Source organism: Lygodium microphyllum, chromosome 3, assembly GCF_053477565.2.
Source record: "Lygodium microphyllum isolate KBCC chromosome 3, Lygodium_microphyllum_v1.1.10, whole genome shotgun sequence".
Lineage (NCBI taxonomy): Eukaryota > Viridiplantae > Streptophyta > Polypodiopsida > Schizaeales > Lygodiaceae > Lygodium > Lygodium microphyllum.
Genome location: NC_141137.1, coordinates 133,142,259 through 133,158,953, shown reverse-complemented (window position 1 = coordinate 133,158,953; position 16,695 = coordinate 133,142,259). Strand labels below are relative to the sequence as shown.

At 39.1% G+C, this 16,695-nt stretch overlaps 1 protein-coding gene across 1 annotated transcript in view; it reads left to right on the top strand.

Moving 5' to 3' along the window:
- LOC148038920 (uncharacterized) overlaps positions 1-16,528 on the top strand; it is a 49,474-nt gene extending 32,946 nt beyond the window's left edge. The window contains exon 3 of the mRNA XM_087675293.1: positions 16,318-16,528. Within this exon, the coding sequence (XP_087531419.1) occupies positions 16,318-16,440 (123 nt within the window). The 3' untranslated portion in view covers positions 16,441-16,528. The remainder of the gene's footprint in view (positions 1-16,317) is intronic.
- Positions 16,529-16,695: the final 167 nt, after the last annotated feature.

Below are 16,695 nucleotides of genomic sequence, written 5' to 3'. Positions count from 1 at the left end.
TTGATGGGACTAGCCATTTCAATGTATTCCTGATATTATTAGGTCTCAAACATCAATAGTTGATGGGACTAGTTATTTCAATGTAGAACCACATATATGTGCTAACTTAAAGGATATTAAATTTATGCTTGGAATATGCAACATGGATAATGCAAAATATCCTTATATTTATTGCATGGAAAGTACATGTGGTCTAGAGATTGAAGTAATTTGCAACCAACAAGGAAAGTCCCAACTAGAGAATCTATAGATCTAAGAAAATCTAAATATAAAGAGGACATATGGGATCCTATTCTTTCAATCTCTCTTAGAGATATCCAGAGTTGTACTTTGCATGGAAAGATTAGAATAATTGACAAGCTTCTCAAATTGCATCTTCATTATGCATATTCAATTAGGCTAATATCCTTGTTGGATGAGTGCATTAATAAATGTGAGACATAACTCTCCAAAATATTTAATTAGGCTAATATCCTTGTTGGATGAGTGCATTAATAAATGTGAGGCATAACTCTCCAAAATGGGGTTTCTTGGCCGATAAGTTCACTTGAGAAAAGATCATTTTTACAAGAGAATATCAAAACTATCAAAAATTGGCTAAACTTGTCCAAAAATCTAGTATTTTTGTAGCATTCACACTGGTGAATATTGACATTAATGACTATTATGGCATTCGCTCTCTAGATCAATAAGAAAGCCACACTCTAGAGTTTTTTACATTGTGACCGCATAGCGGCATGACATTCACCCTCTCCTAACCTGCACATTCTCTGGCATGTGCCAAAGTCTTATGGATCTGCAGTGTCAGAAGAAGTATCCTCTGCCATGCCAATGTCCTCATCTTTTACCTCTTCTTATTCCATATTTTCATGTTCATGCTCAATATCCAACTTCTTTAACTCATATATTGAAGACTCCCTACGTTTAAAGAGCTTGATACATTTTCCAGCCGTTGGAATCCTTAGAGCTATCCCATCCATCTCATTTAATGCATAGGTAGCATTGTTAAAAACAAACCTTACCACATATGGACCAAATCACCACTTTGCTATCTTCTGACTACCGCTATGCTGATTTTCCAAGCTGCTGTCCTAAACCAGCACCTAGTCCCCTTCTTGTATAGCTTGTGGTCGAAGTCTGTGTCACTTGTCAAACCTCTTCTTCCTCTTGATCCTTGCAGTCTTCAGCTTTTTCATGGCTGTCTCAATGTCTTGAGGCCTTCTTTCTAACAGTCTAATGCGTAGGATCAACAACGCTTCTCTATTCAAACCCTTTTCCCATGGTAGAACATTCCAAGTAGCAATAGTCTCCTTAATAGGCATGATTGGCTGTTGTCCATACATTAATTCAGCAGGCATATACCCTATAATTGTACTGTAAGTGATCCTATCAGCCTATAAAGTAAAGGGTAACATTCTTGGCCACTCTTTCATCCCGCCCTTGTATGACTTTGCTAATGCCTTAATGATAGGCTGATGATCTCTTTCACTTTTGCCATTTGCTTTAGGATTATAGGTTGAAGTTAAAGCCAACTTGATACCCAATTGTGAAAAGAAGTCACGAGCCTCATCCATGTCCAATTGTCCACTTGATTTGTCAAGTTTTCTCCTACAAGCACAAGATATCTCATATTCCATAAACCTGCAGGCGTAGTAATTAAGTCAACTATCCATTTGTAATGCATAGACAATGGATAGGCCGGTTGCAACCCATCTCTATGCTTTACCATGGAATACATTTGACAGGCACTGCATGATTCCACATAATGCTCCACATCTTTATACATGTTTTGCCACCAATACTTTTCTTTGATCTTGGCAAATGTGCCCTAAACTTCTCTATGTCTAGCCCATAAGCTTTCATGAAACTCTTGCATCACCTGTTGTTGAGAAGCCCCATCTCCCAATACATATACTGGAGCCCCTCTCTTTTTCTTTGCATGCTTCCATAAATATCCATCTTTCAAGAAAAACCCATAAGCTTTTCTTTTAATCCTTTTGAATTCTGCTTGAGACCACTCAGTCTTCTTTGTCATGCGGCTGAGATATTGGCCTATTTTCAGCCAATCATCCTCATACAACTCTTCCAAGAATTGTGTTTTTATTGAAGCATAACACTGATGATGCTTTCTCTCTATTTTCCATCTTTTCTCCATGGTTGTAAGCTCTTTTTTTACTGTTGAAATCCCTATTACAATAGTTCGTAGAAACAGGGAACGACTGTTCCGGCCTGTAGGGACAGTTTAATGCGTTCCAGACCCTTGGAGGACGTGAAACGGCCAAGGAACGTTCCTTGCTGTTCCCAAGGCCATTTCTTGCCATTTCCCCTACTGTTCCTTGTTTGGAATGGTCGTTCCAAGCATGTTGACAAAAATTTTGCATTTTTTCACGTTTTTTCTTTTTGCTTGTATCACACTCCTTTTAACACATGTTCAGCCATCTCCATCGCCTAATGTACACACACTTATCTCTCTCTCTCTCTCTCTGTCATTGAATATTCAAAGTGTCAAGACAATCCACAAGCCAATCAGGAGTCCATGCAAAGTTCAAATTTGATGCATTATAAACTCTTGCAAATCACAATAAAATTTCAGCCTATTCTCAATTCCAAGGTAATCATTCATTTATATTGTCTAATTTCAAGGGAAACTAGAATAATTGGGGCAATTCAGAGCAATTTGGAGCTATGGGGATAATCGGGTCAATTTTGGGACATGCAGGTCAATTTAGAGCATTGAGAGGCATTGGGGCAATTAGAGGGACATTCTTTGGGGCAACTTGGTCATGCACGGTATATTTGGGGCACTTAAGTCATGTGCCATTCCCTCGTTTCCGTTCCCCCACCTTGGACGTTGCTCCCGTTCTCGTTCTCGTTTCTTGTTCCAGGTAACTATGCCATAGTTGTACCTACAGTAACAACAATTGCATATTCATTCCCTATTGTCATAAAGTCGTTTTCAGCACCTATCACATCATCCTCTTCGTCTTCCATTAGCTCCTCTTCATCTTCAAAGCTTGCTCGTGAAAGCATTTCAGCCACGAGGTTTTTTCTACCTGCAATATGCTGAAAATCAGGGTTAAGTGACTATATATATGCAATCCACCGTAACATGGCAATATTAGGATTTGAGCAATTCACTATCATGCCCAATAGAGGTAGACAATCAGTCTCTACTACTACATGAGCTTCCATAAAATACTCCCTATCACACTTAAGGGCTGTCACTACACCCCAAAGCTCTCTTTTGACTTCAGAATACCGGTGTTGCCGTTCATTAAGGACCTTTGTTCCAAACTGAATGGCATACCTATTCCCATCAGTATTATTCTGACCCACTGCTCAACCAATGCCAATTGGGCTTGTATCCACGGTGAGAATAATAGGCTGCCCATTCTTATAATTTTCTCTCTTTAGTGTTGGGGCTGAAATCAATAAGCTCTTTAACTTCTGAATGGCCTTCGTATGTTGTTTCCCCCACCAAAACTTTTGCCCTTTTCTCAAGAGTTGATATAAACTTTCAACCACATGAGCAAAATGCAGAATCCATATCAAGTAAAAGACACATGCACCCAAAAATCTTCTCACCTTGGATACATTCGAACATGTCTCTTGCATCTTGCTTATGGCCTTAATCTTTACTGATGAGGGCTTTCTCCCATATGGTCCACACATGCGCCCAATAACTAATACTTCATTCACTCCCAAAACCGACTTTTCTCCTGACAGAGTCAAATGCACTTCTTCAAGATAACTCAAAATCGTGTTACAATAAAAAATATGATCAGCCACAAATCTTCTACATCCTCATTCAACTCTTCATTCTTCTCATAGATATCACATCCTTTGATTGGCATATCATCAAGAAAGGGCAAGGTCAATTGAGGAATATACTCTCTTAAAACTTTATGCATAGCATTCATCATATGTGCCACTAAATTGGTTGCTCCCTGTGGAAGCGTACACATCCTAACCAATCCAAGTGGTGTCTTCATGGTAATGATATCTCGGCTTTCTAATGCAAGCTGGAATTGATCATATCTTGAATATAGATCTCCCATAGAGTAAATTGCCTTGCTTGCAAATGCTTCTGCAAATTCATCTACTATTGGGCTTGATCCAACATTCCTTATGGTGACCTTATTAATTGGTTGTAAATCTTGTATAAATCTCAAAGAGTCATTATTCTTTGGAACAGTGAACCACTGATTTGAATATGGAGCTGAAGAGAGCTTCAAAATCCGCATCTTGATCTTCTTGTTCAAAAGCTCCAACAACTTAGGAAAATATGCTCAAGGTACTGGAATAGGCTTTAAATTCCATGGCACATGAGGTATTGTAAAGATCACCATAGGTGCAATTGGATCAACATATCCAATTTCATCTGGTTGAAACGCAAAGGCTTTCCCATGCCTTGCTAACATTTGCAAGAAACAAGTTTTTTTGCAAGCAAAAGAAAGTTTGTATCACCAATTTTCAGCTTTTGTAAAGTTTCAGTTGTAAATTTATGTCCTACTCCATGTGGATCTCGTAAACTAGGCTGTTGAGTCACTTTTTCGGCTAACCCATCACTTTCAGGTAGTAAAGGCAAAGCCATAGGCTTAACCCCCTTTGCAATTGTTTTGTACTTTGTATCCATCCTTGGTTCAGTCCTGTTTTACAACCCATAACATTCATGCTCAGCAAACTCTTGAATGACTTCATACATCTCTAAAGTGTCAACATAAATAACCTCTTTTTCTGCCCTGTTTTCAGCATTAATTGCTGCTGAAATTTCAGCCACTGTATCAACATCAACCAGCCTTGAAAATAGCCTTGAAATACTTTCATTTGTAGCCATCAAACCATATGTCTTCAACTCTTTTTCAGCCTATCCTACATATTTCTTGTCAGCCTTGCACCTGGTTGAAATATTTTTAAAACTGCCAAGACTACATGTTGTCCATTCTCCTGCAATCCAGACAAACACAAATTTTCCCTTTCTTGGAGGCATAATTATCTTTCTAGAGGCATTGCCATAGCCTCCACTTACAATAGTGCTGTCTAAAAACCCTTAAACTCTTGTGCATTAGGTGGCATGGGATTATTCCGTAGCCTATCCCTATTGCGGGGGTGATTTACACAAATGGTGAGAAACTGTACTGCCTTTGTATTATCTTTACTCCGAACGCAAGCATTTGAAGAACCATCATCCAAGGCTTTTGTTTCTAGCCTTGATTCAAGACTATAGGGTTGCCTCAAAATCACCAGATAACTACATGAATCTTGCACAAAAAAATGATATTCATCTATAATATCTCCAGTAGTCACGGGTACATTCGAATAAGTCGCATAAAGATTCCCCTGATGAATTGTTTGCTACTTGCATGCACCATCCCGGATCTACATCAATCGGTCAACCTCCATTCTTATACAAGCTGTGTGCCATAACATTGATTTTAGAACTATGGTCCAAGAGAGCTATGCAAGGCGTCTCCCTTTCTTCCACTTTAACAATTGTCTTTGTTGTAGCACGAGCCCAATGCGTTCGTGAATAATAACTATTTGGAATAAAATGAGCATATTCTTTTTCATGTGCTTGTTGATGGACATCCCCATTATACATAGCCTTCTCTCTATGCTTATTGTCGTCCATAAGACCAATTTTAGCCACAAGCTTGTTGTTACACTCCCATCAATCTGCTCCAAATTAGTATTACATGTATCATTATATTTCCTCTGAAGTTGTTTTTCTATGTCTTCGTTAATCTGCATCAATGCTTGTAAAACTTTACCATTAAATTGTCTTTTTCATTTTACCACATCAACGATTGCATCATGAAATTCACACTTTTCAATTCTAGGAACTTCCCCAAGTGTGAATTTCACTCTACTACCAAATATGCGATCTTTTAAGACCTTTTTAAGGTTTGTGGCAATCTCAAGATCCGATTGTAACTTGTAACCGGATTGCTTTCCCCTTTTCTTTCCTTCTTGTTTTTTCTCTTGAGATGCATCCTCCATAACATGCTCAAGTATGGCTTTTTCAGCCTTTTTTAGTTGCTCCATTTTACTTCGTGTTATGCATTTAGATGAGCTTGAAGAGGAAGGACCAACAATGTCCTTATCTCTTTTTTTCTTTTCTTCCATAAGAGCTTCTTGATTATGAATCTCAGCCAAATAAGCATAGATTGAAAATAAGTCCATTGGTGCATTCCATCTTGTTCTTCCTCGTATACTCTGACTTGCATCAGCCAATTCAGACTTTGTTGTTTTGCCATTTTCCATGCAATCTAATGCTTGCATCCAAATACGAGATTTTGTTTCAGCCATGTCTCCTTTACGAGCTTCATTGGTTCTTTTAATTCTCAACTCATATGTGCTTGCATCTATGGCAACAAATGTTGTCATTGCATCCATATTTTCCATTCTCTTCTGCACGTCATCATTTTCAAAATTTGGCTCTATTGGAAGACCAATTTCTGTTGCATACATTTTACCATCTTTTCAAAAGACTAACCTTTTTGCTTTCACTTTACGATAGGTTGTACAATCTTGCTTTTCATGCTGTAAACTATCACATCAAATGCATCTCCTCTTGTATCCTTCTCTATAGGGTCTTTGGACTATTGCCTGAGCCTTCTCTTTTACCTTAGTATCTAACTTTTTGACCTTTGCATAGATTTCTGTTAAATTCAGTCTCAAATCACACATGCCTTTGATTAATTTATCCATAGCATCACCTTTAAGAGCTGGATCAGCATGTATAGCTTGTTATTTCACCATAGCTACAAGTGCTTTGGTTGCAATTCCATCCCCCTTTTGAGCACTAGCTAGTGTGGTGCCTGTACTCCATCTTAATTTCATCCGATCTCTCTTTATCAACATATGCACTGTCTTAGCTACATTAGCCCAATCTCATTTCAATCTCATTTCAGAAGAGGCATTTTCTAAACAAATCAATTTTCTAGCTCTCCAATGATTGTTGCTCATCGGCATCCAGCTGCGCATATCGACTTTCAAAATCACGGAGCAAAGCTGTAGCAATCAACCCTTAATTGGGCTTTTCAATCCAATCTATAGATATCTTTTTAGTTACTAATCCTGTATCTTTCAAGAGAAACTCTTTTCTCAAAGCTTTCTTAAAAATTGTCCAATCAGCATCTCTTCTATGTAACTTATCAATTAGATCGTACAAAGCATGTATGGCCAAACGAGAGAAACTACCGACTCTATGTATATTACGGTATTCCATGAAACATCTTTTCTTCATACAACAAGATGAAGGCCGAAACATTTTAATCTTTAAATTGTTTTAATTCTTGTTCTATTGTTTGTAATGCATTCATAGCTAAAGAATCAATTCTTTTTGCTTCCTACCGAGTTTGCATTTGCTGTTGTAACAACAATTGCTGTTGTTGTTGTTGCTGCAACAAAGCAATCATCTGTTGTAAAGTATTACTACTACTTGAACCAGCAGAATCCCCCATCTTTACACACCTGCTACTGACTTTCACGTCGGGTTTACCATTGTCGGATCGTTTGGGGTTGAAAGTCTACCGCGGGGGTAAGAGACAGCACGGTGAAGGGAGATTCAAGGAGAGGAGTAGACGGAAGAGAAGGGGTTCGAAGAAATAGAAGATGTAGAAGAATACTCACAGAGGCGAAGCCCGTCAATTTATTTTTGCATTATAAGAAGATAAAACTCTTGTAGACAAAAACGTGCATAAAATAATATCTTCCTCTATGTTGCTCAGTCCGCCAATTTGATGCTTTCATTGACTCCAAAAGGGGGGTAAAATACAAGCTTAATTGGCCAAAATACTCCTAGATCACTCATTTTTCTTCTCTCAGTTTAGAGTGTTGTTCATTGTCTGAAAATCGCGATCGCGCATTGCGCGATTTCGCCAATCCTTCTTTTTTACATAAAATCATTCCAAAATGGTTGAAAGCTACTTTTAAGAAACTATCATTGAAAAGCTTTGTTTTCACATTTAGAGTTATGTGGACAACAGAGAATTCTTTATTGCTCCATTGGAAGGATCTAATGTTTTGCTTTGTATGTCTTGGTGCCATCATGTGCATGCAATGATTAATGCTTATGATAAGATTATGATCCTCTTTTATAGAGGCAAAGTTTATACTTTGGATGTAAAATTGAAAGGGGGAAATCTGTCCTTGTATTTGCTTCTGTTGTTTTCAAAGTAATGAAAAATCATATTTCAACTTACTTGGTTTTTACTAAGGATAAGAGTGATAATGGGAATGTGACTAGTTTGGATAAAGATTGCATGTTATTTTTTCAAATGTATGTTGATTGCTTTTTTCAATTACTTTCAGGATACTTGCCACCTAAAAGGCCTAAGGATCATGACACATATTTGATCCTTGGTAGTAGCCCATCTAATAAGCCACCTTATATGGTTAGTGCAGCCCAACAGGAGAAGATTATGAGTCAGGTCAATGAGCTGTTAGAGAAATGACTGATTCATCCCAGTTCATCTTTGTTTTGTTCTCTAGTGCTTTTAGTGCAGAAAAAGGATGGGTTATGGCGTATGTGCATTGACTATTGTTCTTTGAATGAAATTACGATAAAGAATAGATTTCCGATCCCTAGAATTGATGATATCTTGGATAGATTGGAGGGAGCAGCCACCTTTAGTTGTATATATTTGAAAAGTGGTTACTATCATATTCGGATTAGGCCTGAGGATGTATTCAAGATAGCCTTTTGAACATCTTTTGGTTTGTATGAGTTTCTTGTTATGCCATTTGGGCTTACGAATACTCCTACCATGCTCAATAGAATGATGCATCGATCACATCTTTTAGCAACATAGGGAATTTGTGGGCACTTTCTTTGATGGCATGATTGCATTTTTGAAGAATGAGGTTGAGCATCACAAAAATTTGGCAATAGTATTCAATGAGATACGCAGGCATCAGTTGTTGATTAATGACAAGAAAAGTGAATTCTTTTTATATGAGATTCACTTTTTGGGCCACATTGTATTGGTTGATGGCATTCGTATGGATCCTCCTATGGTTGAGATAATTCGTTCATGGCTACATCTTCGAAATGTTCATGAGATCTACAACTTTATGGGTCTATGTTTCTACTACAAGAAGTATGCACAGAACTTTACTGAAATCGCTTCTTCATTGCATGCTTTGTAGAAGAAGAAAATGCCATTCAGATGGACAGTAGTGGAATAGGATTTGATGTATTAAAAGAAAAGATGACATTGCAGCCCTTGCCTATTCTTGACAGGCCTTGACAAAGCTTTGCTATGGATTTTATCTTTGAGCTTCCATGCACACCTACAAGAAATGATGGGATATGGACTATCATATGCACGTTCAGTAAACAAGCCCACTTCATTCTTGTAAGGGTTTCAAGGCTGATCATATGGCACGTCTTTTAATGTAGCATGTGTTTAAGTATCATGGTATGCTAGAGTCGATCATTAGTGATCGTGACCCATGGATGACAAGTTTGTTTTGGAAAGGATTATTTGAGAACATGGACACAATGTTGATGAAATTCTCTTCATCCTTCCATCCACAAATTGATGGTCAGTTTGAGGAGGCTAATTCCACAGTGTTAGATCTTTTGAAGTGCTACGTATCAAACCACAAGGCGTAGTGGGAACAATATTTGCCATCGGTCGAGTTTGCATATAATAACACGGTGCATAGTTCTGCTAGTAAGACTCCTTTTGAAGTGGTAGAGGGTGGTAAGAAAGTATCTCCTATTTTGCACACAAAAGATAAGATGTTTGAGGTTGATTGCTATGTGGAAAGCATGGCAACTTATCAAAAGGTTAAGTATGCAATTCAAAGATCTTAGGATGAGAAAAAGAGGACAATTGATCATCACAGGCATGCTTTGCACTTTGTAAAGGGTGATTATGTATTGTTGCATTTTAAATAGGCACGGCTGAAAAAGATGAAGGGCAAAGAGCGATTGTATCCAAAGCTGTCTACAAGATACTATGGACCATTTCAAGTATTGGAGAGGATCACTGATGCATGCTAGAGGCTGAAATTGCCTCCACATTGGCGAATATACAATGCATTTCATGTGAGCTTGCTTAGGCCTTTTCATGGTGATGTGCTAGAGAATGTATCTGCTGAAATTCAACTTGAGGTTGAAGAGCTTGATGAAATACTAGTACCAGAGCAAATTTTGACACACAAAGTGGAAGATCAAGGGTAAGGTTTCTAGAAGGTACTTGGTGAAGTTTCAAAATTATTCACCAATGTATGCTAAATGGATGGAGGAGGATAACTTGGCAAACCATCCTCAGTTGTTGCAGCTTTACCTTGATGCTTTTCATTTAGAGCCAACTTTAATTTGGGCTCAATAAAATTATGTAGAGCAAGGGTCCAGAATATTACTTGATGCTCGTGAGGGAGCTAGCACCTTCGCTCCTTAGTGAGATGGATAGCTTTAGATGTGGTGGATCTTGGATGTATTCAATATACATTCAGGGTACTCTAGCTGACAGTATGTTGTCTAGGAGATCACTATTTAGTGTACTAGTTTTGAATAAACCATGATGTCCCGCTAAAGGTGAAGAGTGCATCTCTTGCAAAATGCAGTCTTTGAAAGATAATTGAGGAGTCAAGAAAACCTGTCCTTGGTACCATAAAAGACTGTTATGCCATTTATAATTTGGATACTCTTCTCCTTTGCCTTGCTAAATTCCTTCATCATTTTGTATGCTTGCTCATCAAGCAAATACTCTCCATGAATGCCAGGGATCCAATCTTTATGCACAGTTGAAATGGTAGAGATACATGTCCATATTCTTGACAAGGTATCCGCCATCACATTATCTTTTCCAGCCATATAGGATATCTCAAAATCATATCCTTGAAGAGTAGCTAACCATCTTTGTTGCTTGGAAGATAAATTTGGTTGTGAAAGGAAGTATTCATTTGGCTATAAGTGTTAGTTGGTGACACTAGAGAAGTGGCACTTAATGGTACCTAACATCACTCTGATTGTTAAAGATGGCATTGAGACACTCAAGAATGAGAGTCGCCTAGCCAATTAAATTATTGGCCAATCACATTTTTTTTGGGTAGTGAAATAATATTAGATTAATTTTCAGTATTTAAAGACAGAAAACTATTTAATTATGGATAATGCTGAAAAAGCCATTTGGGAAGGTTGCTATTTGGAAAACTTATCCATGAAGGTTGGTGAGAGGCTGAAGAAGAGGGAAAACATGACCATTCTGGTGTTGTGAATTGTGGGGAGCTGTTGGAACTGATTGGGATTGTTTTTTCTTTATTTTCTAGCAGAAAAGAGCAGGTTGGATGTAGGCGACAGCTCTTGGGGACCCCCAAATTGTAGGGACAGTAGGGAGAGGGTTTCCAATAATAGGTGATAGCATCTACAAGCTGTTGAGGCAAGGCAGTAGCAGTAAATGATTGATTTTCTTTAGTTTTTCACGAAGAAAGTTTGAATTTTCTCTCTCCTCAAAATTCTTTCTCATCTCCTAGCCTTTCTACAGCTTTGCTCAAAAGATTACAACATTTAGATTACCAAAGATTGAGAAGATTCAAATTTCTTTACTATAAATCCTAATTTGTAGTGGCACAATTTGGGGTTTAGTAAGTCTCAGGAAGCATGCCAGAAATTGGAAGCTTGGATTCAACAAGGCTGAAGTTGTTTTCAGTCAAATTGAAGTGGAGGAACCAACAAATGAATGAATTTGAGGTGACTACCCGAATCAAGGGGCAAATCAGATTGAAGACTTGCTAGTCATTTTGGACAGCAAGGGGAGTTGGAATATGGAAAGGGATTGGGAAAATCCCATTGTACATCGACTTCTTCTTCATTTAAGTTAAAGAAATACCAAAAGGGGCACCACTTTTGGGGCCAACAAGGCGTCCATTGTCCAAGATTGTGAGTTAATTTGCATTTCTCAGTTTTGTAATAAATGTTGCTGTTGTAACTAAGTTGTATTCAAGAAATTACCACCCATCCACGGAAGGAAGGTTGGTTTTAGAAATAATCAAGATTACCTTCTAGTTGTTGTTGAGCTCTATGCATGAGGATCAAGTCAAATGAAGAATAAATACAATGCTCATGTAGTAAACACACTATATAGGGTGAATACAAAACCTTGAACTCATGTGTCTCTCTAGATTGGGGTAGAGAGTGAGATGGAGAGTGTGTGGTCCTTTATATGGATCCTGAAACATAGTACACAGCCTCTGAAAGTGTATGTTAACAATAAATGCAAATATGGAGAGTCTAGATCAATGCTAGATGAAGTTGGACTGTTTGGAAGAGTAGGTAGCAGATTGAAAACAGTTAAGATGATGCAGATGACAGCTGCAGTAGTAAAACACAGTAGATTTGATGTTGCAGGCTATATGGCAGTACTGGACAGTAAATGAAGGTGAAGATGATGATGTCAGCTGCAAGTGACAGCTGCCGAGTGGTGAATGTAGGCTGGAACAGATCAATAACAGAAAAACATAGCTTGCGAGTGATGGCAACAGGCTGGAAAACAGTCGCCGGCAGTAGGATAGTCTAGAAGCATGCACCAGCTGGAGGAGAACAACCTTGAATTGAGATATCTGCTAGAAGGGGCGTGAATAGTAGGTGCCAACAATCTGGAAAATAAGGATGGACTAAGTAGGGGGCAGCCCATCGATTGTAGATGAGTGGATCCTCCCAAATTAAGGTTTGGCTTATGAGACACAAACATTCTCTAGGAACACGTTTCTTTTTAATGAAAGTTTCTTAATTTACATCTTTTGGGGCTATTTGAAAGAGCTAACTAGTTCATAATGCATTTTTAGCTCAGCACAAAGGGACCTCAAGCCTTTGTGTCTTGATGACCAAGGTAGAGGTGAGCTGAGAGGCGTTGAAGATGCCCATAACTTTAAGAGCGTCTTACCCGAGACGGATCCCAAATGCAGCAGCAATCTACCTGTTTGATGTCGAGATAATGCTTCCCTATTGCATAATGATAGAGAAACAATAAAACACAGCAATGTTCAGGCTGGAATGATGATATGGCAGCCTTTGTTGAGCAGCTGATGCAGCAGGAGTCCTCAGGGATGAAAATGAACCTGATGAAGCCTCTAGATAGCATGAACAAACCTGAGCAGGCTGGCAATAGCAGGCAGGCAGCCATCTGAACAGCAGTGGTTTCACCATGATGCTGAGGGAAGGATGATCATTGCAGGATGAGGGTGGTCGTTGTGCAGGACAGTTGCAAAATGCAGCAGAGGGGAGTGTTGGCGATGGCTGTTGGAGCGAGGAGAGATGAAGTGATGAAGAACAAAGGCTGGTGCAAGGAGAGAATGATTAGAGATGAAAGATCCAAGATGTGCACAATTTCCTTTTAGAGGGAGCTTTTAGCCTTTTGTCCTGCCACAAATAAATAATCACTTCTTTTTCACATTTATAGGAATTAAATTAGGACATAATTCATGATAATTTCAGAACAATTCAGGGCTCTAATTTTACTTGTTCAACACCTTGGTCTCTTTGGGGTGGCACCTCTTGGATTGGATGAAGAGCCTGTTTCTCATTCCCTTTGATCATTCTTTTTGGGCCAGCGATGCTCTTGACACGGTTGCAAAGGGACCTAGAAACTGCCATGACTTGATCAGCTTTGGGGTGTTAAGCGACCCAGAAATTTCTAGACTGACTCTATTGCATTTTTGTGGCTGTCAAAGGGTTCCAGAAAGAATTATTTCCATTAAAACTGTTTTCTAGAACTTTGCTAGGATAACAGGCTCAGAAAGTTCTATAATAGGGAATTGTTAAGTCATTGCCACTTACATCCCTCATTATGTGCACATCAGTTCCAACTCTCCACTCCCTACCTTCGTCGTCCTTGCCATCATCAGTTGTCCTCTCTTATGATCATTGCCATAATCCTAGCTTGCTGCGTCCCTGCTGCCATTAGTCTCTAGGAGCTGTCAACTGTTGTTTTCGGCCTTGTCTAAGTCATTTCCAGCCCTTTGCAGCTGTCGCTATCATCAAAATTGTTGTGTTTTCCATGGAGCATGCGGCCTGCACCTTGAGATACTATCTAGCTGCTATGTTTTGGCCTTTCTTGCCTTTCCCTCTGCTGATCGCCAACATTGGTGGCTGTGTTGCTGTGCTGGGCTGCTCTACGTCGACAAGTCTCCTTTGTTTTGCCACTGTCCAGCATCTCCTTTGCCTTGGTATCCCCTTCCACATCAGGAACTGCACTTTGGCTCTCCTCCCACCTGTGTTGCTGCCTGCTATCTTCTCATCAGCATTTGACATTGACATTGGTAGGTTGCTGCATTCAAGATTATCCTAACGTCTTGCATAGTTGGTTGGTCCTTGAATTTATTCATTCAGCTCTTCCTTTCGCATTTTATTTTTTCTGAGTTTACTGTGTCAGTCATTTTCATACATTTTGTTTTTTCTAGGAGTCCTATTTTTCCTCACAAGTACCACAATGTTGGATGATAAGGCAGATGTCTGTACAAGGGCTCTCTCATGCCTTTGCTTCTTCCTCATTTGTGCTCCTTGGGAGTTCATGCACGCCAAGGGTCTAAGGGGGAGTATTGATGCTCATGGCCAGATTCTTCTGTTTGTGTGAACTCTATCTAGTTTGCTACACTGTTATACAACTATCTTCATCTCCTTCACGTGTAGCACTATAACAACATGGAATGGGAGCAGGGAATGGGAAACAAAGCTAGAAACAGAACATGAATGGGGGGTGGCAAGGAATGAGAATGAGGAGGGAGTGAATAAGTAAAATTCACTTTTATATAAAGATATGAGAAGTTTACAGACACATTAAAAGGTGATAGGGTGGTTTTTTACAGCTTGTGCAAAGTTCACACGTTTGTGTGTTTGGGTGTTTGTGGGAGGTGTGTGACTATACTTTTACTACGGTGAACACTGAGCCAAAAACTTTCCAACCAGCCTGTTACATGCTAGCATGCTACTCGGGTGAAAAGTGAGCCGAAATTAAAGCGCATCAAAACCCTAATATCGAATGTTGCTCCAGAAGTGTGCATCTAAACTCTGTGTAGGGATCACAAATATGAGATAATAATCGTGTGGGCCAAAATTGCAGAGTTGCATGGAATTTCCACGAAAAGCACCATATGATACCAATTTCGGAAGGCTTTAAGATAACATCAATGCGAGAAGGGTTGACAAGAATATCCAATCATGCCAAGCCGACAGACCATCTCTACACCCAACAGATCCATAAATTGACTGGTCCGAAGATTGGTAGAAACTAAAAAAATGCTTGGGGTCTTGAGAGTAATGGTGATTGTTATTGCATGGCTCAATGAGGAAGGCGTTGGGGATGGCTTCAACAATGCTAGCCAGGACTTTGTGACAAGCTTGTTGGTTCTGAATGCATGGGTATCGGCACTTTAATCATTACTGCAGTTCAAAGTAATGTACTAGCAACTATAGATAAGGATCAAGATGGCCCAGTGCATGAACTTCATTTATGAATATCAAATGTGGTGTACAATGTCTGTGGCCCTTGAACTTCTGGACAGAGCAAACATCTATTTGCAGGTGGGTTGGCTTGTTGTTGACTGCTTCAACAATTGGTCCATCTTTTTTGAGAAATTCTCAAGGTGGAAACTATCAATGTCCATATATGTTTGATTGTCACTCTCAGTCTACAGTTAAGACTTAAGTGTAGCACAATGGGGATACATCAGAAAGAGTGGGGGTACATTAGAAAGTGATAAGAACAAGTAATGAACCCCTTCAGGCCCTTCCATGGAAGTACCTAGCGTCTAAATAATTACATTCGATCTGTTTGAAATACATAATGATGAACTCTACAGGTGAAGGAAGTGCAGGGAATGATTATTTCCTTAAAATCATGCAAAAAGCCTATCACCAACTATGTCTGCCTTAAGGAAATCAGTAGTGGCTTCATGAGTAGAAAACTTAATAGGGAGGGGAGCCCATCCATATTTTAGTTCTCATGGGTGCCCCAAATGTATACGTCATATTTAGATACTAAAAGAGCCGTCAAGTATGTTAATGCCTTTGTGGGGACTTTGCTTTTCTGCATCAATTTAAGATTGCGGATTGAACAAGAAGGAAGTTCAAGAAGCACTCCTGCTGCTGTACACAATCTTTTATACGTGTCTCAGCTACAATCCGGAGGAAAATTCCAAACATATTCCTGTATGTTTGTGGCCCTATCCGCTGCGATTGTATGTTTGTGCTTTTAGAAGGTGTGGGTAGCCTTTTTAATAGCATTTGACTTGAGTTCTGTCTTGTGAAATACGCAAATGTAGCTAGAAAGACTTACAAGATTGACATGATTTACTTTGATGTAGGTTGCTACTTTGGCAGTAGGAAGGCTGCTTGCTTTGATTGCCAAGGCATTACCATCCAGCCATGCATTGACTAGGAATGCCAAAATATTCTGGGATATGCTGCTAGCACTTCCCATATTCTAATATAATCTGCGGTGAAGATTATCTGTAATTGAAGCTTTGTGATTTTATCCAGCTTGAAGCTCCCGGAAGGGAGATGCATGCAACTCTGAAGGACGCTTACCTTGTAATCGTATACATGAAAGACCAAGGCTCTAGGACTACGGGCCTCATTCTAGTTTGTAATTGATTGGAAGAGAGATTCACGTGCAATGGTGTTAAATTAATTATGTGAATCCTTAAATCTCCCAACACAAAATCCTAGATCTAATATAGTGC